Source organism: Scyliorhinus canicula, chromosome 10 (assembly GCF_902713615.1).
Source record: "Scyliorhinus canicula chromosome 10, sScyCan1.1, whole genome shotgun sequence".
Lineage (NCBI taxonomy): Eukaryota > Metazoa > Chordata > Chondrichthyes > Carcharhiniformes > Scyliorhinidae > Scyliorhinus > Scyliorhinus canicula.
In genome coordinates this window covers 16,682,204-16,706,252 of record NC_052155.1, presented here as the reverse complement: position 1 = coordinate 16,706,252, position 24,049 = coordinate 16,682,204, and the positions used below count along the sequence as shown (strand labels likewise).

The 24,049-nt window shown below is 44.5% G+C and overlaps 1 protein-coding gene across 2 annotated transcripts in view; it reads left to right on the top strand.

Annotated features, from left to right (window-relative positions):
* Positions 1 to 24,049, top strand: part of LOC119972243 (tyrosine-protein phosphatase non-receptor type 2-like) — a 108,903-nt gene that overhangs the window by 54,903 nt on the left and 29,951 nt on the right. For both annotated transcript variants that reach the window (XM_038808636.1, XM_038808637.1), the window contains exons 4-8: positions 224 to 322; positions 1,977 to 2,114; positions 4,268 to 4,477; positions 6,718 to 6,879; positions 17,031 to 17,230. In XM_038808636.1, the coding sequence (XP_038664564.1) occupies positions 224 to 322; positions 1,977 to 2,114; positions 4,268 to 4,477; positions 6,718 to 6,879; positions 17,031 to 17,230 (809 nt within the window). The remainder of the gene's footprint in view (positions 1 to 223; positions 323 to 1,976; positions 2,115 to 4,267; positions 4,478 to 6,717; positions 6,880 to 17,030; positions 17,231 to 24,049) is intronic.

Here is a 24,049-nt window from a genome sequence, read left to right as displayed (position 1 = left end):
GGGGCAAAGATTGACGTGTGGAGTTGGATTGCAGATTAGCCATGATGGCTTTAAATGGCAGAATAAGCTCAAGGGGTTAACTGAACTATTCTTGTTTCTATGTATTCAGCAGTTTAAAGAAGCTTCAGATTCATGGGTAACAACTGTCCCTTTATAGTATGCATGCACTTTTTAATAAATCAGATTTATTCCAGTATATTACTTTGTGTGCCTCTCCTTACAGGGTCCACTTCCCAATTCTTGTGGTCATTTCTGGCAAATGGTATGGGAACAAAAAAGTAGAGCAGTTGTGATGTTGAATCGTGTCATCGAAAAGGGATCAGTAAGTGAAATGTTTTAGAACTTAAATATTAGTGGCTTGATTTTTATTGCATGACTTTGGAGTTGAGCCTTCAACAAAATATTCTCCTGGTAACTTGTATTGAATGATGTTAAGAAATAGCAAATTACCATCTAAGTAATAAGCTGTGAACAGAGTGTTCTTGTCTTCCTGTCTTAGTTAAAATGTACAAGGTAAAAAGTCTTGTAATGCATGATATTTTGAAACAGTCTCCACATGATTCCTGATCTCAAGTCTGCCATCTGGGGGAAGCACTGAGTAGAGTTATGACCCCTCTCTCTGAAAAGCATTACTCACAATAATGCTGTACATCTCCCAATGATTGATTGCACTGGCATTGACACAGGTTACCTGATTCCACTTTCAGGCAGGACAATATTGTGATACGTGGGTGGGTTTTTTTTTGGTTAACCCAATGTTTGATGCATGAAAATGAATCGCCACGTTGAAGATTAACTGAGGAAAGGTACTGATAAATCTACAATTCCTATTTGGCCGAAACAGAGTACATACCCATCTCATAAGGCCACAGTCCACTTAAATAAATCCAGAAAGCTTAAAATGCACATTTGGCAGAGCCTGTGCTCAGGCGTAAGACTGGAATTTTAAACAACTGCAACAATGTACAGATCACTGGGATCCAAAATTGTATTTTCTTGGAAGGAAAATTGGAACCTAGTGGGAAAATTAATATTTTGTCATGAGTGCCACATGGTAGAGGAAGAGAATTCAGGATAATTTTAAGGTTTCTTTTTATTGAGAAATGTTAGAAAATGCCGCCCAAGTGTCATCGGCTACTCCAAAATAATTTGCTGCAATTTAATCTTAAACTAGAAAATGTATATCCCGGTGTATGGTAATTATAGTTGACTTGTTTCCCACATTTGTCCCTATCTAACATTGTTTCCTTTCATAAAGGCTTGACTTGTGCCTGTATATGGTTCCATAGGGAGCTGCCTATCCTCGTGTTACTTCACTCCAATGACCATTCCCTCTCGTCTGACCGTAACATTTCGGCCAGTGATTCTTAAACAAGTCTTTTTTCCAGATCCATTGTTGAAGAATATTTTGGCTTCAGGGTTTTATTCTTTTTTTTCTTTTTTTATATAAATTAAGTACCCAATTCATTTCTTCCAATTAAGGGGCAATTTAGCATGGCCAATCCACCTACCCTGCACAGTGCTAACCACTGCACCACCGTGCTGCCGCAGGGTTTTATTCTAAGGTGTTATCACCTCTATAGTTTCCCCTCCAATATTTATAGATCGTCCATTATCTAAGCAGTTCCATTTCTCCCTTTTATCCCGTGGGTTTGACTTTTGGGTGTAGTCAGGTTGGGGTAATAATTAAATGTGGACATTTTGCTATTTAAAATGCTACTTCTTACTAATAGCATTGTTTTGCCACAGATAATCTTAAAGACTTGCCATTTATGGATAAAATTGTCTTCTACTTATCATTTTTTCTTTCTGTGTAGCTGCTATCAAGTGAAATGCTGTGTAGTTTCAGAATAGTAGCTGAACGCAGTTTCATGAATGCATCTGTGCCACAGAACAATGTGCAAATTTGTTTTAGTAAGCTCTATGTTTTTAGTATTCTGAAAAACAAATGGTAAATATTATTGTCTGCTTTGCAGGTAAAATGTGAAAAGTATTGGCCAAGCAAAAAAGATGAAGTAATGCCATTTGAAGACACTCAGTTCAGCTTAAAATTGTTGTCTGAAGATGAAAAATCTTACTACACTGTGCGGCAACTACAATTACAAAGAGTCTTTGTAAGGATACAAATTTTAAAAATGAATTTAAGAGTACCCAGTTCATTTTTCCCAATTTAGGGGCAATTTAGTGTGGCCAATCCACCTACCCTGCACATCTTTTGGGTTGTGGGGACGAAACCCACGCAAACACGGGGAGAATGTGCAAACTCAACATGGACAGGGCTGTCCTTGCAAGAATACAGTTAACTAAAACAAATGCGGAAACTGTGTTTATCATATCATAGAATTTACAGTGCAGAAGGAGGCCATTCGGCCCATCGAGTCTGCACCGGCTCTTAGAGTACCCGACCCAAGGTCAACACCTACACCCTATCCCCATAACCCAGTAACCCCACCCAACACTAAGGGCAATTTTGGACACTTAAGGGCAATTTATCATGGCCAATCCACCTAACCTAAACATCTTTGGACTGTGGGAGGAAACCGGAGCACCCGGAGGAAACCCACGCGCACACGGGGAGGATGTGCAGACTCCGCACAGACAGTGACCCAAGCCGGAATCGAACCTGGGACTCTGGAGCTGTGAAGCAATTGTGCTATCCACAATGCTACCATGTTACGTGAGCCTACTTTATAGGACCGATTTCCTTCCACCCTGACATAAGCCAGCTAGGGCACACCTGACGTGTACTCTACCTGACCTGATTCTGCTGCTTGTATACTGAATTCAAACCTTTGCCTGAGGCTTGGTGTTCATTTAGGCCTTTCCTGTTACTTGCAAGACCATGCACCCACATGTTGGATAGGTTTAATAATAATCTTTACTAGTGTCACAAGTAGGCTTACATTAACACTGCAATGAAGTTACTGTGAAAATTCAGGGCCTTCTGAAAAATGAAATGAAAATCGCTTATTGTCACAAGTAGGCTTCAAATGAGGTTACTGTGAAAAGCCCCAAGTCGCCACATTCCGGCTCCTGTTCGGGGAGACTGGTACGGGAATTGAACCGTGCTGCTGGCCTGCCTTGGTCTGCTTTCAAAGCCAGCAATTTAGCCCAGTGTGCTAAACCACTGGTTGCTTTTGAAAAACTGACGAGAAAGTCTTGATTTCCAATGTCCATCTTGCTGACCCTGAAAGAAGAGAGGAATATTTTCCATGGCTTTGATCTTACCCTTCTCAGATTCTTCAATCTGAGGGGAACTGGGGGCAAGATTAAGGCCAGAAATTGTAGGTACAAGTCCAGTGGGGCTCCTGACAAGTGGAGACTTGGGAAATGTAGTGATGTTGCTTCAGCTTAATTTGCAAGGCCTTCAAACATCAGATCATAAGAAATGGGAGCAGAAGTAGGTTATCCGGCCCACCTAGTCTGTTCCATCATTCCATAATATCATGACTGATCTGATTGTCTTCCTAACTCTTTCCTGCACCTATAACGCTTAACTCTCTTCATAGAATCATAGAATTTACAGTGCAGAAGGAGGCCATTCGGCCCATCAAGTCTGCACCGGGGCATCCTACTTAAGCCCACAGCTCAACCCCACCTAAATGTTTTGGACACTAAGGGCAATTTAGCATGGTTAATCCACCTAACCACATCTTTGGACTGTGGGAAGAAACCGGAACACGCGGAGGAAACCCACGCAGACACGGGGACAACTCTGCACAGACAGTGACCCAAGCTGGGAGTCAATCCTGGGACCCTGGAGCTGTGAAGCAACGGTGCTAACCACTGTGCGACCGTGCCGCTCTTTTGTAGGTCAAAAATCTGTAATTCAGCCTTTGATCCATTCAATGACCCAGCCTCCACTGCTCTATCTGGGGAAGAGAATTCCAAAGAGTAATCGCCCTATGGAAGAAGAAATTCCTCCTCATTTGTTTTAAATGGGAGACCCCTTATTTTTAATTTGTGCCCCCTAGCTGTAAACGTTTGTTACAATTCTAAAACTAAAGTATGTGTCCTCTTTCATAAAATTAAAGCCCCAGAACGTAACCCCTTTCTGAACATTAATTGGAGAAAATATTAATTCTAAATAATGATCCCAAATGTCGTGAATTTTTTTGTGATTTGTGATTTATTTTCTCTACTGTGCATTTAAACTTTCTTGACCTTTTTATATAACATTTATATAGTTTGAAAATGTGGTACTGTAGATTCCTCCAATGTCAGCAACAACTTAACTTGTGTTATTTGTTCTTATTTGGTTCGTTAGACTGGAGAGACCAGAGAAATCTTACACTTCCATTATACTACTTGGCCTGATTTTGGAGTGCCAGAATCCCCCGCTTCGTTCCTTAATTTCCTGTTAAAAGTGAGAGAATCGGGCTCCTTGAACTCTGAATGTGGACCTGCCATAGTCCATTGCAGCGCAGGCATTGGACGATCTGGTACCTTCGCATTAGTAGATACCTGTCTTCTTTTGGTGAGTAAACATGTAACAACTTGTTGTTGAAAACGCCATGCTGTTGCCCCCTTCTCTTCAGATGCACATTAAATCGATGCTAGATGATTCATTAGGGTATTATTTTCACATGTCACGGAAAACCCATTTATTTATTTTTAAAAATAAATTTAGAGTACTCAATTCATTTTTTCCAATTAAGGGGCCATTTAGCGTGGCCAATCCACCAAACCTGCACATCTTTGGGTTGTGGGGGCGAAACCGACGCAAACACAGGGAGAATGTGCAAACTCCACATGGACAGTGATCCAGACCAGGATCTAACCTGGGACCTCGGCGCCGTGAGGCAGCAATGCTAACCACTGCGACAACGTGCTGCCCTCGAAAACCCAATTGTAACGCCAAAGGTTGATTTAATGTTCAGACAGTAGAACAAGTTACCCATTAAATTTGCAACCGGGCTGATAAAATAACTTGGTGGAGTTCACTTCAAGTTGAGCAGGGTAAATCGCCTGAGTCAACTTTCTGTGGCTGATAATCTGGAGAATTGATCTGCTACTAGACCTTTGATAATGCAGTTCTCTGGTTTTCACAAGTGTGTCTGATGGTCTTAGCGCAACACCTTGTGATTGTTCTTTTTTCAGTGGACAATAACGTGGTTCAGAGGATATAAATATAGCCTTTTTCAAGCAATGCTGTTCCAAAGCATGTGGTACTTAAATAATTCATAGCACCAAGGTGCCTGAACAGTTGTGTTTATAGGGATAATCAAACAAAGAAATATAACTTTAAAAAAAAACTACTTGAGCAATAAGCTTTTACCTTCGTAGAGGGGTCACTAACCAGGGGGCATACGTTTAAGCTAATGGGCAGGAGCTTTAAGGACAAACCTTTTCACTCAGAGGGTGGTGGGAATCTGGAACTCACTACCTGAGTGGTAGAGGCAGGAACCCTCAACATTTAAGAAGCATTTAGATGACTTCCGGTGGCAACGTGTATGTAGAGGTCGCACGTCGGGTGGCACCTGCTAGAGTTTAAAACTGGCCCTTTATGCACAGTTTTTAGGGGCTTTTTTGAATGATTAGGTGTTGGAAGGTCTGAGAAGATTGTGGAATGTTGAAGTTCCAGAAGAAGAATCGGGAGGAACGGGGAAGCTGATTGTCCATCGGTGAGTGCGGCTGTGAGTCCAAAAGGAGGAAAGATGGCGGGTATTAGTTGGTGGAGAGGGGCTGCTCCCATTGCAGAGGAAAAGCTGACTGAAGTGGTGTCAGGAGAGTGTGAGCTGTTGTTCTTCAAGCACATCGACATGCATCGGAAAGAGATGATTACCTCATTTAAGACTCTTGCCCCTGTAACGGCGACTTTGACTAAGACGTCAACGGCAGGTACAGGAGCAAGGAGAAGTGTTGAAGGGGTGGAGGAGGCATTGTTGCAGCAGAGCGACCAGTTCACCTCTATGGGTGAGGAGCTGCGGAGGGTGGTGGAGAGTAATAAAGGGCTGAGAGCCAAAGTGGAGGACCTGGAGAACACCTCATGAAGGCAGAATTTGAGGATCGTGGGATTGCCTGAGGGGGTGGAGTGCTGGAGGCTGACTTGTGTACTTTGCGGAGATTTTCGCCAAAGACGAATGACCCACCGAAGGCTGTGATAGTCTGCTTTCACAGCTACCAGGTGAAAGAGAAGGTCTTGAGACGGGCGAAGCAGAAGTGGGAAGGCATTAGTATTCGAATATGCCAAAATGTTACGGCGGAGCTGACAGGCAGTTGGGTGGTCATAGGTCGGATAAGGTGGCGTTGTATAGTGGCAACATGAGGTTTGGAGTGGTCTGCCTGTTATGTGAGGTTTGGAGTGGTCTACCCTGCGAAGCTGAGGACTTATTTTGAAGGCTGAAGGACTGGGAAAGCGATGAATTTGGACTTTCATGATGTTGACCATGTTTTTTTAAAAATATTTTCTTTGATGTAACTCCCCACTTGTTTTTTTTTGTTACTTGTGGGAGGGTTATTGTTTATGCTTGGTGTGGTAGTAGGGAAGTAAGTGTTTTGGGATTGGATTTTGTGTGTTTTTCCATGTTGGGTTTTGGGGTTGGCAGTTTGGAAGATTTGGGTGTTGGGGTTTGTATGTTTGTGGGGGATGGGATTATGGCAGCGGCCACCTCACTAGCAAGCGCAGGTTGGCTAGTGAATGGGAGCGAGGTGGGGGGAGAGGCGCAGTATGTTTGGGGACTAAGCTGTCTGCTGAGCAGGATATTTTTCTTCCAGATGGAGAAACGCCAAGACCCTTCCTCTGTGGACATCAGACAAGTACTATTAGAAATGAGGAAGTATCGGATGGGACTCATACAGACTCCAGATCAGTTGAGATTTTCGTACATGGCGGTTATAGAGGGAGCCAAATATATCAGAGGAGACTCATCTGCACAGGTAAAAACGTAATCATTATTTCTAATCTGTGACATTGTGGTCCACGGCCCATTGTTCCAGAGTAGGATTTACTCCAATGAGAAAGGTGGTGTGAGAGGTGGGACAGCAGCAGCCACAGCAGGATGAATAAATCCTTTGTTGTGCTTTTCACAAAACTTGAAAATCATGTTCCTTTTTCATGTTGACAACTTTGACATAGTTTCGCAGCTTTGCTTCACATCCCAAAGAACTTAGGTAGCAGTGATTTAGTTTTATCCTGTCAGACTTGGTTCAAGAAGGCAGCTTACCACCATCTTCTTGAGGGCTATTGGGGACGGGCAATGAATTTTGATCTAGCCAGCGAAGCCCACAACCCGTGAATGAATGAAACAAAAACATTTCCTTGGTCCTATAAACCTGTGCTTGTGCTCTCATGGCTTTCCGTAGAGGGAAAGGGGGCGATTTGATATCAGACAGACAGAAACCACGACCACCATCCCCCACTCTGCCTTTACTTTCATTACATTTTTGTCGTTTGATCTGCCTTGCCCTCTAACCTACCTCTGACCTTCCTCTTTGCTCTATCTGCGTTTGCCCCCTTTTAACAGTGTAAGGCCCATCATTTCTACCTTTCTTAGTTCCAAAGAAGAGTCATATTGGACTCAAAACGCTAACTCCGGTCCTCTCTCCGTGGATACGGCTGCCTAATTTTGCCTGCACTTTCTGGTTGTGTTGACGACAAAAACTCTGTGTGGATCTCGAAATGAATTGGCTTGGAAATGCCGTACAATTGTGTAAAAAGCTTTGCCTTGGCTTTTCTGCTGCTGAAAATTCCTCATTGAATGCCTTTGTTGTTTCTAGACTTGACTATCCCTAATGCACTATAATCTGGCCCCCCACCCTCCATAAACATTAACTCATCCTTGTACCTTTATGTTTATAATAACATTGCCAGGAACATCACACAATAATAAAGAGAAATCTCCAGAATGGGTATACAGGTTGAGCATCCCTTATCCGAAATTCTGAAAACTGAAAAATTCCAAACTCTGCACTTTTTTGTTTGAGCGCTGACGTGATGTCACAAGTCCACAGGCGATGCAGAGGTCTCAAGCGCCGTCCCCAAACATTTTTTTAAAAAATGTTTTTATTGGCATTTTCAATTTTTACAGAATAACAATTTAACGAATAGTGCACCTGATATTTACATGTTGTACAGTTTCTTATTTACATACTTTTTAAACATACATTCCCCACCCCGCCCCCTTCCATTGGTAATCCCCTCTTCTGCCCTGAGTGTCATATGACTGAGCTCCGCTCCACTACGGCAGTTTTTGTTGTTCTGGGGGGATGGGGGGTTTCCTGCCCCTTCCCCGCCTCCCTTTTTCCCCATGTTTCTCTCTGTGACACCCTTGAGGTTCCCTCCTCATCTCCTATCCCCTTCCCCCTTTGCTCCTCCTCGTTGCATGTGTTCTTGTGTGCTCTCACCCATTCCCCCCCCCCCCCCCCCCCCCCCCCCCCTTTCCCCAGTTGCTGTTATCCTCAAACAGGCTGATGAACTTTGTGGAAGCCCTCGTCCGACCCTTGGATGGTATACTTGATCTTCTCCAGGTGCAGAAATTCCGACAGGTCTGCCAGCCAGTCTGCGGCCTTGGGTGGCGCTGCTAATGTCCTGCCGAGCAGGAGTCTCCAGTGGGTGATTAGGGAGGCAAAGGCATCTGCCCTTCTCCCCATAAAGAGTTCTGGCTGTTCCGATACCCCGAGGACTGCCACAAGTGGGCATGGCTCCACCCTCACCCCCAGAACTTTGCACATGGCTTTGAAAAAAGCAGTCCAGTAACCGACAAGTCTGGGAAAGTACCAGAGTATTTTTGTGGTTGGCCGGGCCTCCCTGGCACCGTTCACATTTGTCCTCCACCTCCGAGATGAACTCGCTCATGCGTGTTCTGGTCAAGTGTACCTTGTGCACTACCTTTAATTGCATTAGGCTCAGCCCTGCGCATGATGTGAAGTTCACCCTATGCACTACTTTGATCCAGAATCATTTTCCTATCTCTATGCCTAGCTCATCCTCCCACTTCTCCCGTGTCTTGTCCAGTGGTGACTGTGGTTTCCTCCAGAAAGCGTCTATACGTGTCCGTGCAGTTACCGTCCTCTAGCTCGCACGAGGTTAGACGTCTGTCCAGTAGGGAATGTCCTGGTAACTGGGAGAAAGTTGCTGTCTCATTGGGGAGGAGGTTCCTTATTTCCATATACTGGAGCTCATTTCCTTTCGGGGGCTGGAGCTTTTCCGTCAGTTCCCCCAGGGATGGGGGGTGGGAGGCGTGGTCAGTGCTCGGAGGGACAGCTTCCCAATCTACTCCTGGCTCTTTGATCCATCCCCGTACTCTCAGCTGCCCAGTGGTACGATAGGAGGTTTGGAAGGACCAGGCCCCCCATATTCCTCCTTCTCTGTAGGACAGTCCTGCGGCTCCTCGGGTTCTTCTCCCACCATACAGACGCAAGCGCACTGACGCAGACCGCCTTGGGGATGAATATCGGGACGGACCTCAACGCAATCTGGAACTTGGGCAGCACATTTATTTTCGTAGTCTGCACTCTCCCACTAGGGAGAGAGGGAATGAGTACCACCTCCATAGTCCCTCTTTACCTCTTCCACCAGACTCAACAGCTTCAATTGGTAGATCTGTGTTTAGCCATGGGTTATTTTGTGAGCCATCCAATGGCACGGTAGCACAGTGGTTAGCACTGTTGCTTCACAGCGACAGGGACCAAGGTTCGATTCCAGCCTTGGGTCACTGTCTGTGCGGAGTATGCACGCTCTCCCCATGTATTTGCATGGGTTTCCCCCGGGTGCTCTGATTTCCTCCCGCAAGTCCCGAAAGACGTACTTGTTAGGCGAATTGCACATTATGAATTCTCCCTCCGTGTACCTGAACAGGTGCTGTAGTGTGGCGACTAGGGGCTATTAACGGTAGCTTCGATGCAGTGTTAATGTAAGCCTACTCGTGACACTAATAAAGATTATTATAAAAGATGACTGCTGATGTCTTCTTTGTTCTGGCAGCTTCCATGTGTGACCTGTTGTAACCAGCACCCCCCCCCCCCACCCCCCCCCCCACCCCCCCCCCCCCCCCCCCCCCCCCCCCCCCCCGCACCCTGCTCCAACCCAATTTGCTTTCCCCATTGTGCCAGCCTTCCCTCTTTTTCAGGAGCTCTGCTGCGCCCCCCATCTTGCTTCCGTGGGAGCAGCCCCTACTGCTGTCCTGTTGTTGTCCCCCCCAACCTGTGTTGCTCTGTCGGGTGGTCGCTTTCTCAAGTTTCTGCTCTATTGCCTGCTGTGTCTCCAGTCTCATAGAATTTACAGTGCAGGAGGCGGCCCATCGGGTCTGCACCGGTTCTTAGAAAGAGCACCCTACTTAAGCCTGCGCCCCCACCCTATCCCCGTAACCCAGTACCCCCACTTAACCTTTTGGACAGTAAGGGGCAAGTTATCACGGCCAATCCATCTAACCTGCACATCTTTGGACTGTGGGAACAAACCGGAGCACCCGGAGGAAACCCATGATCTCTGCTCAATTCTTTCCAGAGCCTCTTTGAAGGAGGCAAGTGCGACTTCTATGGCCAACCTCATGGCCAACATGATGTCCTACTTAATGGAGCCCCTGTGTTTTTGGAGCTCTCGTGAAAAAAGCTCCGCCTATTGTTCCATCGGTAGGTGGGCCTGCATTCATGTTGGCGATCCCACTCCGTCCGCCATGCTCTACTCCACTTCATTCCACATGTCTGAGGTCTGGATCTTTCTCTCCTGACTTTTGCTGTACTGTTTTTCCGGCTCTGTGGCTGGTTTGAAGGCATTTCCTTGGATGGTTAATTTGGGGTGAGGGTGTTTTTTTTCTTTTTTGTTATTTTGGTGTCCGATTTCTGGGTTCAAAGGACCTAAATTGAAGTTCCCATGGGAGACTCACCTGTTAGATAGATAGATAGAACAGTACAGCACAGAACAGGCCCTTCGGCCCTCAATGTTGTGCCGAGCCATGATCACCCCACTTAAACCCACGTAACCCGCAACCCAACAATCCCCCCATTAACCTTACACTACGGGCAATTTAGCATGGCCAATCCACCTAACCCGCACATCTTTGGACTGTGGGAGGAAACCGGAGCACCCGGAGGAAACCCACGCACACACGGGGAGGACGTGCAGACTCCACACAGACAGTTCAGCACATTGCCACCACCGGAAGGTACCATCCTTGTACCTTAAACTGGATCATGGTCAACTCTGTTGGCTCACCTACAGTGGCTCCCGGTCCGGTAATTCCTGATCTTTCCCGAGATCACCAAACGAATCAGCTAAAGGGGACGATTTCTCAAGGAGGAAAGCATGGATTTGATACCTCAGCTTGTAAACTCTGGCAAGCGTCCAACCCCTTGACAGCCAACGTACTTCTGTGTGGAACAATAAATGCGTGTACTTGGCCCCCATGTTGGAAAAAGAGCTTCAAAAAGCCTTGTATTGAATGCGCTGTGTTTAATGAAATTCACAACTTTCTCAATACCTTTTAATGCTACTTCAAGATTGGATGGAGTTCCTTTCGATGCCATTGTCTCACGCTGAATGATTCCAAACAACGTCCTGACCAGCTGCCTCTTTAATCATTATTATAACTCCGCTATTTTTCCCAGTTATGTTGGCTGCCCCATCGCCTGTGATTCCTCTGCAAGGAACCCAGTCGAGCCCACACTTTTCAAACACTTAACTATTCAATGCTTCATAAATCTCTGCACCAGTCATGTTGGTAATGTCAGGCAGCACAGCAAATCTTCAACAAATTCCTTATGCCAAACATACCTAAAGTAAAGGGCAGCATGGTAGCATAGTGGTTACCACAGTTGCTTCACAGCTCCAGGATCCCAGGTTCGATTTCCGGCTTAGTGGCTGTCTGTGCGGAGTCTGCATGTTCTCCCGATGTCTGCATGGGTTTCTTCCAGGTGCTCCGGTTTCCTCCCACAGTCCAAAGATGTGCAGGTTAGGTGGATTGGCCATGATACATTACCCTGAGTATCCAAAAAGGTTAGGTGGGGTTACGGGGATAGGGTGAAGGTGTGGCTTAATAGGGTGCTCTTTCCAAGTGCCGGTGCAGACTTGATGGGCCAAATGGCCTCCAGCACTGTAGGGGTTGGTTTAGCTGGCTTTGAAAGCAGACCAAGACAGGCCAGCAGCACGGTTCAATTCCCGACCAACCTCCCCGAACAGGCGCCAGAATGTGGCGACGAGGGGCTTTTCACAGTAACTTCATTTGAAGCCTACTTGTGACGATAAGCGATTTTCATTTGCATTTTCTTTCTATGATCTAAACTAACAAGGTTTCACAATCTGAAACGTCTGCACTTTCATCCAGTGGTATTGAAACTTCCTGCGCTGATTTTAAATGAGAAATAAGCTGGGCGTCTAAATTCTCAGCAATATCACAAATTCGGCGAGCCACTATTAACACTCGAGTGGATGGATTTCAGTTTTTCGGCTAACCCCTCATCTAGGACTGTACAAACTGGGCGCGATTCTCCGCAAATGCGGTGAGTCGTAAAGGCTGCCGTGAAACTGGCCGTGTTTCACGGCAGCCTCCGCGCCCCCTCCCGGGACCCGATTCTCCCCCCAGGGCGGGGCTAGCAGCGGGGCCCCGTGAAGCACGGCATCGCGGGCTTAGCGACCGTCGCTAAGTCCGCGCGCCAAGCGTCACACCGGCTGACGCGCACGATGTTGTCAGCCGCGCGCGATGTTGTCAGCCGCGCGCGATGTTGTCAGCCGCGCACGCGTGGGTTGGACGGCTCCAACCCGCGCATGCGCGGATGAAGTCATCACGCAGACGCGTCAAACCCGCGCATGCGCAGGCCGTCATGCCCCTCAGCCACCCCACGGACTGATCCTGCGGGGCAGCGGAAGAACAAATAGTGCGCAGGTATCGGACCCGCTGCCCGCGATTGGTGCCCACCGATCGCAGGCCCATGCCACCCTTGGCACGGCTGTGGTGCGGCCATGCCAATCGGTGCCATGGTTGTCCGGGACGGGCACTTTGCAGCTGTTTTCACGAACGCTGAAAGCAGGTGTGAAAACGGCCGTGAACTCCGCGGTATTCGGCCCATCGGCCTGTGGAGAATCGCTGTTCGCCGTAAAAAAACGGTGAGCAGCGATTCGTGTCGGGGGGCGGCCGGAGTGGGGGGCGAATAGCAGGAGGCCGTGAAAATTGTCGGGAAGGCCCTCCCGCTATTCTCCGACTTGTCGTGGGCAGCGGAGAATCGTGCCCACTATGTCTATTGTAGCAGGGGGAATTAATCTATGCTGCAGTGTGGGGCAATTTCCTTGTAGCTACATGGTAAGCAACCATGCAAGAAGCTAACTGAAATGAAAAAATGAAAATCGCTTATTGTCACGAGTAGGCTTCAATGAAGTTACTGTGAAAAGCCCCTAGCCACCACATTCCGGCGCCTGTCCGGGGAGGCTGGTACGGGACTTTGTCTTAATGTAACTTTTCTGCTAAGGACTTCAGCTGACGATTTAAGTTCTCACTGCATCCTTTGAAAGAAATCAAGAGGTTTGTCCTCTTAACTCGCTATGCTTCGTCTTCAAGTGCCTTCGAAGTTTTGAGGGCTTTAAACTTTTATCTGCTGGTATTTTCCTGCATATAACACACATGGGCTTTGTATCCTCTTTGAAACTTAGCCGGTGGCACTTGTTCCCTCCACACCCTCCGACAGACCTATAATTAATTCACAAATTCTGTTGCTTTGACCAATTCTGGTCGTCCACCTTCGTCTCCCCCAGCATTGCCAGCTCTGCTTCCCAACAACACGATTCTGAGGCAATGGTCCGACACTGCCCTTTCCACCACACAGATTATCACACTTTGCGACTCCAGGCGCTTCTCCCAATCCAGAGTCCCGTGAATCGCCCTGGATCACTTTTCGCTGTTGCCAAAACTCACCCTTGACAAGTGCATTAACTTCTCCACAGGCAGTGTGGCAGACGATGATGACACTTCCCTCTCTGCCATTTTCACCATTGGGGCTGCGCCACACATGTCCTCTAACTCGAGCTCCAGGGCTTTTATCGACTTTTGCCAGGCACGATAACCCACCGGCATTCCATTCTGGGGTGGAAGCCAACACCCTCCACTCACTTCACAAGGTTTTGCCAAAAAAAAAGAAATGAAATGAAAATTGCTAATTGTCACAAGTAGGCTTCAAATGAAGTTACTGTGAAAAGCCCCTAGTCGCCACATTCCGGTGCCTGTTCGGGGAGGCTGGTACAGGAATTGAACCGTACTGCTGGCCTGCCTTGGTCTGCTTTAAAATCCAGCTCTTTAGCCCGGTGCTAAACCAGCCCCAAATCACCCATAGCTGGATAGAAAGGGCCAAAACTAATTCACCCAAGCAGGAGCCATGACCAATCAACTCATGACCACCACCGAAAGTACTTCACATGGGATTTGCATTGACACAATTAATAAAGCCATGCCTCAAGAAATCATCTTTATACTGCTTTGTTCCTGATTTCTGTGTCTTAATGGGTTGTTCACCAGAAGCCCTGGAGCTAACCCCAGCACTGCTTTCTCCTGCCGTGGACTCTCATGAGAAGCTCACATCAGAACTGTTTTGTTCTGCCGCGGAGTCTCCTGAGCAGCTCTCTCCAGATTTAGCTGAGAGATCATGGCCTTTATATGTCTCTGTCCCTCATCTTCCTTATTTCAAAATGATGCTTTTTCAATTCTTCACAGTCCTGTTCCTTGCTTGCTGGCAGCTACAAAATGTAGGAATCTCTCCTCCTTGATTTCGGGAGGAGAGATTCCTCTATTTTGTAGCTGCCAGCAGGCAAGCAACAGGACTGTGAAGAATTGAAAATGGATCAAACGGTGCGTGAGCTGCTTTCTGCCGCAGCTTCTGGTGGGAAGACTCCGCTTTTTTAAAAAGAAAGTTGGCCCTGAGCGCGCTGACATCAGGAGGTGGCGGTCTGCCCTGCTTGACTCCAGGCCTGCTCACTGCCAGATCCGACTGAAGGGGCATGCATGCACAGGAACGGCCGGCATTCTTGAAAGCTGGTCATGGCCGGCATTTTTAAAAGGCCGTCGCGGCCATTGAGCGCTTCTCCCGCGATCGAGAATGCCACGACTGTTCTCACTCAATATTAGTAGTTCTATCACCCGGAACACAAATCAAAACATCCTATTGGAATCTATAGAATTTCTACAGTGCAGAAGGAGACCATTCGGCCCATCAAGTCTTCACCAACCCTCTGAAAGACCATTCGACCTGGTCCTATTCCCCTACCCTATCCCTGTAACCCCACCTGATCTGGACATCCTAAAGATCAGATGAACTTCCCTGATTGGATTTATGATGTGGCTTTGATATTTAAAGTTTTAAAAATTTGCCCAATTCTTTCTTCTCCAATTAAGGGGCAATTTAACGTGGCCAATCCACCTACCCTGCACATCTTTGCATTGTGGGGTGAGAGCCACACAGACACTGGGAGAATGTGCAAACTCCACACGGACAGTGACCCAGGGCTGGGATTCGAACCTGGGTCCTCAGCGCCGCAGTCCCAGTGCTAACCATTGTGCCACATGCCGCCCCTATATCAGTCTTGACATTTCGGTCAACGCACTGTCCGCAACGTTTTTTGAGGAGAATTTGTGATTTCACTTGTAAATGATTTAGTTCTAATTTTAGGACTTTTCTTGTTTTTCTCTATGTTCACCCACCAAATGAAATTGTTTTTCTGTATTTGCCCAATCAAATTATTTTATTCAAAGGACCTTGATTAGATCATCCCCAGTTTTCTAAAGTCAAGAGAATGCAAGTCGCGTTCATGCAGTCAGTCCTCTTAATTTAACTCTTCTGTTTTCTGCACTGTATCCCCACCAAGACCAGTACATCCTTCCAGTATATTTTTCTGTTCTAGATGGAGTTTAACCAAGACTTCTTCCTCATTTTTGAATTACAAGCTCCTTGAGATAAAGGCGGGAATTGAACCCGCGCTGCATCACAAACCAGCTGTCTAGCCCACTGAGCTAACCCAGCCAGACAAAGTATATACAGGTGGTTGGAAACACTTTGAAGAAATTGTTGTGTTGTGTGTGTGTATAAATGAATGCCGATGAAACACTGTTGTTGATCCGTGTAGGTCCTGAGAAGGAAGTGTAATACTACAGAATGGTATTACTCTGTATGGCAACATTGTTAAACAGGTGATCATCCATATAGGACTCTATTATTTACTCCATGCTTGTACAAGAGAAGGCTATCACTTGTAGGCAAGTGTGCTACCAAACGTGACTGCCTGGGGTTAATGGCTCCTGAAGTGAGAGGGGCTCATTATCATCAAACATACTCCTTCTAGACATACATCTACCTTTATCATGGATTTTACTCACGTATTCCATCTATTTTAGGAAGATTTGGCATAATTTCTCCTTTGTTTTTGTATTCTTGTTTAGAAATGTCAAAGGTCATTATCCAACCAGCTTCTGGGACTCCAGTCTACTTGATGCAACATTAAAAACCACATCATATAGGACAGCTTGTAGAGCTTATTTCTGGTCATGATATCTAGTTTTAATCTTTGTGACCCAACACATATCTGATATTTCTCTTTCTATCCTTCGAGTGCTATATTTAAAGTTGCAATGGGTGAGTGATTTATAGAACTTAAGATTTTAAAAAATGGAATACACTTAAACACAAATTAAATTAATTCCAACATATGATGCTTTGTTTAAAAAATAATTCTCTCTTGGGGTGAGTAAGGTAAGTGAGATCTTTGATAATATAGTAGAAACTTTAAGCAAAACTAATCCTCCAACAGGGAAGCAGTAGGGCTGGTATTGAGGAAACATTAAGCCAATGGGCCAAAGAACCAGCTTCACATCAGTGGTGTGAATGTGACCTATTAGATAATTAAGTTTGTGAAACATTTGTGCCGTCCTACCATGGTTGAGAATATTGACAAGATAATTTACTCGAAAGAAACACTGGGTGTGTTGTTTTTGAAAAATGATATTGCTATAATAAGACTGAGCATGGTTCCTTTTACTTCCTGCAATTTGCTTTTGTATCACATTGTAATTGTAAAAACAGGACAAGGTTTTAATTGGTTTTCTGTACGCTAACAGAAAAGATGGAAAGAGCTTTCTAACGAAGACCAGGATCCTGTAACAGACCATCCATCTCCACCTCCAAAACGCACTCTTCCACGGTGTAATGAGAATAGGGATCCTGATTTACCAGTGGAAGAAGCAACAGAAGCAGAAAATAACACGGCCCCGGAAGAAACTTTCAGTAAAGTGCAAGAAAACACCGAGACCAAAGCAAAGTATGTAACATGATACTATGTTTTTAAAAAATGAAATCTATAACCCTGTTTAGTTTCTTTTTCATTTCATCCCTAGAATAATAGAAAATCACGAGGCAAGAGGGAGGGAGGAACTTAATCACACTCACCAGGAAAACTGATGAGACTAAAGGCTGACAGGTCTCCAGTCCTGACCTGCATCCCAGGATCTTAAAATAAGTGGCCAATGGTGGTACAGTGGTTAGCACTGCTGTCTCACAGCGCTGAGGACCCAGGTTCGGGGTCACTGACATTGTGGAGTTTGCATGTTCTCCCGTGTCTGCGTGGGTCTCACCCCCACAACCCAAAGATGTGCAGGTTAGGTGGATTGGCCACGCTAAATTGCCCTTTAATTGAAGAAAAAATAATTGTGTACTCTAAATTTATATTTTAAAAAATGGCTGCAGAGATGGTGGATGCATTAGTTGTAATCTTCCATTTCGAAAATTAAATAATCCGGCACAGCCAGCATGGTTTTGTGAAACGGAAATCGCGTTTGACAAATTCTTTGCGTTCTTTTGAGGAAGTAACAAGCAGAGTGAATAAAGGGGAACCTGTGGATGCGGTGCACTTGGTTCTCCAAAAGGCATTTAATAAGCCTCATAAAAGGTTACTACGCAAGATAAGAGCTAATGGTGTTGGGGCGATACATTAGGATGGATTGAGTATTAGCTAACTGACCGGAAACAAAGTTTCAGGTTGGCAAACTAACTAGTAGACTGCCGCAGGTACGGAGCCTCAACTGTTTTAATGACTTGGATGAAGGAACCAAGTGTATTGTAGCCAAATTGCTGATGGTACAAAATAGGTAGAAAAGCAAGTTGTGTGAAGGACACGAAAGTCTGGTATGCCTGCAATCAGTGGCGGACTGGGTCTAAAAATATTGGTTGCCAGGAGACAAAGGGGGCCCACCCACAACTACAATGCTATCATTTAATTTTCATAACGAATAAATAACATTTTCAAAAAGTACATATGGAAAAAAGGGTACAATTAAAATTTTTGTGGAAAAAATGTGTATTTCTTAGTAATTACAGTGTACATGTACTGTACATATTACTGGCAGTAGATACCAAATGTAAATACAGAATGTTATAATTGAATTTTTTATTTATTTTTTTAAATTTTTAAGTAATTGGTTGATATTTTTAAATAGTGTACTGCACAATTTACACATTAACAGATAGTTCAAAAGCACAATAGGGCATTGTATGCAGTCCACTATATTAAGAGTAATCGTTTGTGTTCGCTAGATGATTGTGCGAATCTGCCAATAATTGCTTCTGCATCCAATTAATCTAACAATTCCTTTTCAATGGATAGCAACATGTATGATTCCAAATTCTCCTCAGACAGCGAATTTCTTAACCTTGACTTTATGATCTTTAGCTTTGAAAATGTCCTCTCGCATTGGACTTGAGTAACTGATAATGTGCAGATGACTTTATAAAGTTCATAAAGGTTATCGTATGCCTTGTCATGAAGTCTGTTGGATGCCAGAATTTTTAGTACACACGATGGGCAAGTGCTGCAAATTTTACAATTGTTGCAACTGGAATCCATATTCTCACCATCATTAAGCAATAGCTTTAATACATCAAAGTTTGAAGCAAAAGAAAACAATTTCAATATTACTTGATCTTTGCTGATTTGTGGAAACAGCTAAATAATACCTTCCAATGCTTCATCTTCAAGGCCCTTCTCTGCAATAGTTTTAAACTTTGCTGGGTCCAAGCAGGACAAATCTTTATACAACTGTTTGTGTTGTACAAAGCGTGATTCTAGTGACTGGACAATGCGATCCATTATTAGGCTAAACACATTTACTCGAAAATCAGCTAGAAAATCTGAGGAATTTCTTTCATCATCAATAAGCTCATCTGCCATTCTTTTCTTCTTCCTCTGCCTCTTAACTGTCAATGCTGTTTCCAACGCATCAATTTCCAATGTTTGATTTTCATCCATATTCATCTGTGAAATCCTGTCATTACATTTATTTACAAATTCCAAAGCCTTGCTGTGAACGTTATCAAATGTTCTTGTTTGTTCCTTCAACTTTGTTGTAGCTGAATCTACCAAACTCCATGCAGTAAACATATCTAAACCACTTGTCTGTAGATAACTTGATAACGGGGTTGTAGTTTCAAATATATACAAGTAAGTAAATGCTGTCAATATGGTTTCAAACTTTAGAAGACTTTGAAGTAAAACATTTGCTTCATGTTTTGTTTTTGCATCAAACTTTTCTGAATCTTGTATCATTGGTAAGCATGTCAATAGATTTACGAAAGTACTGGCAGCGGCATCATCAAAACGTCCAAATATAGTTGTTGCTGCATTGGATTTTCCTGACCATCTGGTCTCACCAATTAGCTTTAATCGTTTCATTTTTTCTTGTCCTAGATGTTTTCCAACAACTTCTATCCATACAGCCATTCTCTTGTATGATGCTTTCACAAAAGTTGCTATATTCTGGAGCAAATTGAAAAACGAAACTGCAGGCACACAACATTTTGTTGTTTAAGTTATCACCAAATTGAAGACATGGGCATAGCACCATATATGAACATGTTGATCAGCCACATCAGCAATTTTACTTTGTAAACCATTATACTGACCATGGTAGCTTGCAGCGCCATCTGTGCTATCAGATAAACATTTTTGGGGGTCAATTTTAAGATGCTGTAATGTTTCAATCAATAGATCAAAAAGTCCCTGTCCTGTACCATCATTACTTGGCACAACTGAAAGTAGTCGCTCACAGATAATACCTTTAAGCACATACCAAATAATAATGTTAAACTGATCGATGGATGAATTATCTTGTGTTGAATCAACCTGAATAGAATAATATTTTGCTTGAGAAACTTCATGACTAATTCTTTCTTGTATCATATTCTTCATAATTTTGATTAACATGTTTATAGTTGTTTTGCTCAGGTGTGTAACAAGTCCACCACGGCCTTTACTTTGAGCCTTTCCTTGTTGCTCTAATTGTTTGATTCTTTGTTTAGACTTGTTTTGCACTACAGAAACGTGAGCTGCCATAATGGGGTCATATTTTGCCATCAACTGCACTGTAGCTAAAAAATTGCCATGATTCAGAACCTCATTATCTAGAGTGTAGGCCGATTCATTTCTGTGACCTCGAAAAGGAAGTGCTTGCTTGCCTAACATCTTTATGATGTCTATAATCCTCATGACAATACTTCTCTGCTTCAATACTTCTTCTTTCCTTTTAATTAGTGATGCTGCAAAAAATTTACCTAAGGTGCCATCATTAACCATACTGATATATTGCTGAGCATTTCTGACGTGTTGTTGTCGATTCATGTAAAGTCAAGCTCTGGCTAATACGCCTGTAGTCACTAAAGCCACGTGCAAAGGGTGATGGATTACAAGTGTTGGGAAACTCGAAGGCTAAGCAGTATGAACAATATAAGCATCTATTTTCGTTGTTATATGTTAGCCATTTTCTTGGGACTGAGTCATTCATAATTTTCCTCTCATACAAACAAGCATCAAATGGCAGATCATCAAGTGGCTGAAGTGGATGTTCAGCAAAAAACTTTTTTAGCTTTGCTCGTGATGGATATTGGAAGATTCCAGTAATTGATCGTTCATTTTCTTGCGTAGGTTCATTTACAGGATGTGCTTCAGAAACCAAGTCATTTATGCTTGAAGGAATATCTGATTCCCTGTCACTAGTTGAAGCTATGTGTTCAGATGTTGCAACTACAGGCAGTACAGACCTGGGTTGATTAGTAATGGATGCACTTGTATTTGTCTCTACATTCAAAGTAGCTCTTCTCTGTTCTTGTAACTCGCATGTCATTGCATCATCACCATGAGCATTGTTTCTTGCTTCTTGATTATTTGTTGCAGAACTGGATATTGATGTGGATTGTGCTTGTGGTATTATAAACTCTGTAATAGGCCTGCATCGCTTGGCTGATTCCTTCCTTTCTGCTTCTTTTTGTTCTTTGCGTTTTAGTGACCCAGATTTATGCTTTTTCTTTTCCATCTGGTAGGGGTAATATTCCTGAAATAAAAACTTAATTAAAAATAGTCCACATTGGGAAAAATTAATATTGATGATTGCAAGAATAACTTGAAGGAACGCCAGATAAACCCCTACTTGATAAAAAATATAAAATAACTTACTTACACTTCAATAGGCTATGTTCATTAGTCAATACTACTGTGGCCTATGCAGCTTCAGAAGAGGAGATAATCCACTGTCCAGTGTTCACACCAGCAAGCAACTGAGACAACTGTTGAAACTTAGAAGTTTGGTCCGACTATAGTAAGACATTAAGAATGGTCCCACGACCAAAGTTAACATGTCCAGTTTGATACCAGTGTAGTGTTACAAGTTGCAACCCTTTGAGTTTACCGATCATGGCTTATCACTTCAATATCTTTGACCTCATGATTCACGGTCAAAGGTACCGCTTCTCCTTTTCGGTGACCTCACGACCCTATGTACTGCTTGATATCCTTTCAAGTTGCCGACCATCTCAAATCACGAACTGTAACTTTATCTTTAAATTCACACACTCTAGTTGAAAATGTGGATTTCCAACTATGTCCGACCCGGGTGAACCAGCCCCCCCCCCCACTCCTTTTCATATCCGTTTAACACTGCTTCGTTCCTTCATACATTGAGTGATTATTTGTTTGTTTCTTTATTGCATTTTTATTTGGTATTGCTCTTTTTTAAAAACAATTATATTTTATTAAGTTAGAATACAAATCTCAGGAAAGAAGTTGGAGATTTATTTATCTAATTAATTATAATTTTTAAGGGCCCTTCAGAGATTCACAGGCCCCTTCTTGGCTCTCCGGGCCCCGGACCGATGTACCGGCTGAACCAAGACTACTGCTTGATATCCTTTGAAGTTGCCGACCATCTCAAATCACGAATTGTAACTTTATCTTTAAATTCACACACACTTGCTGAAAACATGGAATTTCCTTAATTATGCCCGACCCGGGCCCCCCTATTCCACATCCTTCCACTACCTCCCCTGCTTCGTTCCTTTTCATGCACTGCTTATTTGTGTCCTGTTCTCTTTTTTTTCCTATTCCTTTTTATTACTAAAACAGTTGTCTGTGTTTGTTTCTTTATTGCATTTTTATTTGATATAGGGGGCCCACTTCATCAGGGGCCCACTTGCCATCGGGCAAGCTGACACCCTGGCCAGTCCGCCACTGCCTGCAATACATGGCACAGTGGTTAGCACCACTGTCTCACCTGGGTTCAATTCCGGCCTCGGGTGACTGTGTGGAGTTTGCTCTTTCTCCCAATGGCGGCATGGGTTTTATCCGGGTGCTCCCGTTTCCTCCTACAATCCAAAAATGGGCAAATTAGGTGGATCGGCATGATAAAAAATTGACCGTTGGTATCCAGCGATGTGAAGGTTGGGTGAAGTTCTGAAGATATGGCGGGGGAGTGGGCCTAGGTAGGGTGCTCTTTCAGAGGGTCGGTGCAGACTCAAGGAGCTGAATGACCTCCTTCTGCATTGTGGGGTTCTATGATATATAGACTGCAGTGGTTCAGGATGGCAGCACACCACCATCTACACACAATGCAGAAGGTTTCACCACAGATCACCTACACAGTTCATGTGATTCATCAGCAATTAGGTCATATCTTGGTGTTTGTTTCATTAGGCATTCAATCTTACTGAAAATCTATGTTGCTGGTTATTAATGCTTTCAAAACACAGTAGTCATAGCACAGAAAAGACCCTTCAGCCCATTGCATTTACGCCAGTAAAAAACAACCACCCAACTATTCTAATCCCATTTTCCAGCACTTGGCCCTTAGCCTTGAATTCCTTGGCATTGCAAGTTCACACCTAAATACTAGTTAAATGTTATGAGCCCAGGCAACATGCTGGTAAATGTCCGCTGCACCTTTTCCAGTTCTGTCGCATCCCTCCTATAATATGGATTCCAGAACTGCACACGATGGGCGGAATTTAATGGAAAGATTTCCAAGTTCATTTGTGTCTGGTTTTGCAGGGCGTTTCCCACCGGCGAGTTCCCCACCTCTATCAAATGACGCTTGGTCACTTTTTGGGCCCTGAGGAATTTCTCTACGGTTTTGCCCACACTTAGAAGCTGAACTCTGAGATTGGGCTGCCATTTTGAAAGGGTGCCCCATCCCTAGCTGAGCTTGTGAGGTCCCCCCATCCATGGGCAATGTAACCCCACCACACACATGGGCATTACCACACTCTCTCAGAGGCCCCTACATACTTGCCTTGCATCCCCCCCAACCTTCAAATTCCTCTCCATCCTCCTTTCGTGGACATGGCCCCCTGGCACTTGGCAGTGCCACCCTGGCAGTGCACGGCCAGCTTGGCAGTGCCATCTGGGCATCCTGGCAGTGCGAAGGTTCTAGAGTTCCAGTGGGAGAGCCATAGAGCCCCCTGCACTATTCCTGACCATCCAGGGGCCTAGGATGGACTGGGCAACCTAGGTGGATTGGCCATGCTAAATTGCCCCTCAGGTTGAGGTTATAGGAATGGAACAAAGAAAAGTACAGCACAGGAACAGGTCCTTCGGCGTTCCAAGCCTGCACCAACCATGCTGCCTGTCTAAACTAAAATCTTCTACGCTTCCAGGGTCCGTATACCTCTATTCCCATCCTATTCATGTATTTGTCAAGATGCCCCTTAACCGTCACTATCGTCCCTGCTTCCACCACCTCCTCTGGCAGCGAGTTCCAGGCACCCACTACCCTCTGTTTTAAAAAAAAACTTGCTTCGTACATCTCCTCAAAACCTTACC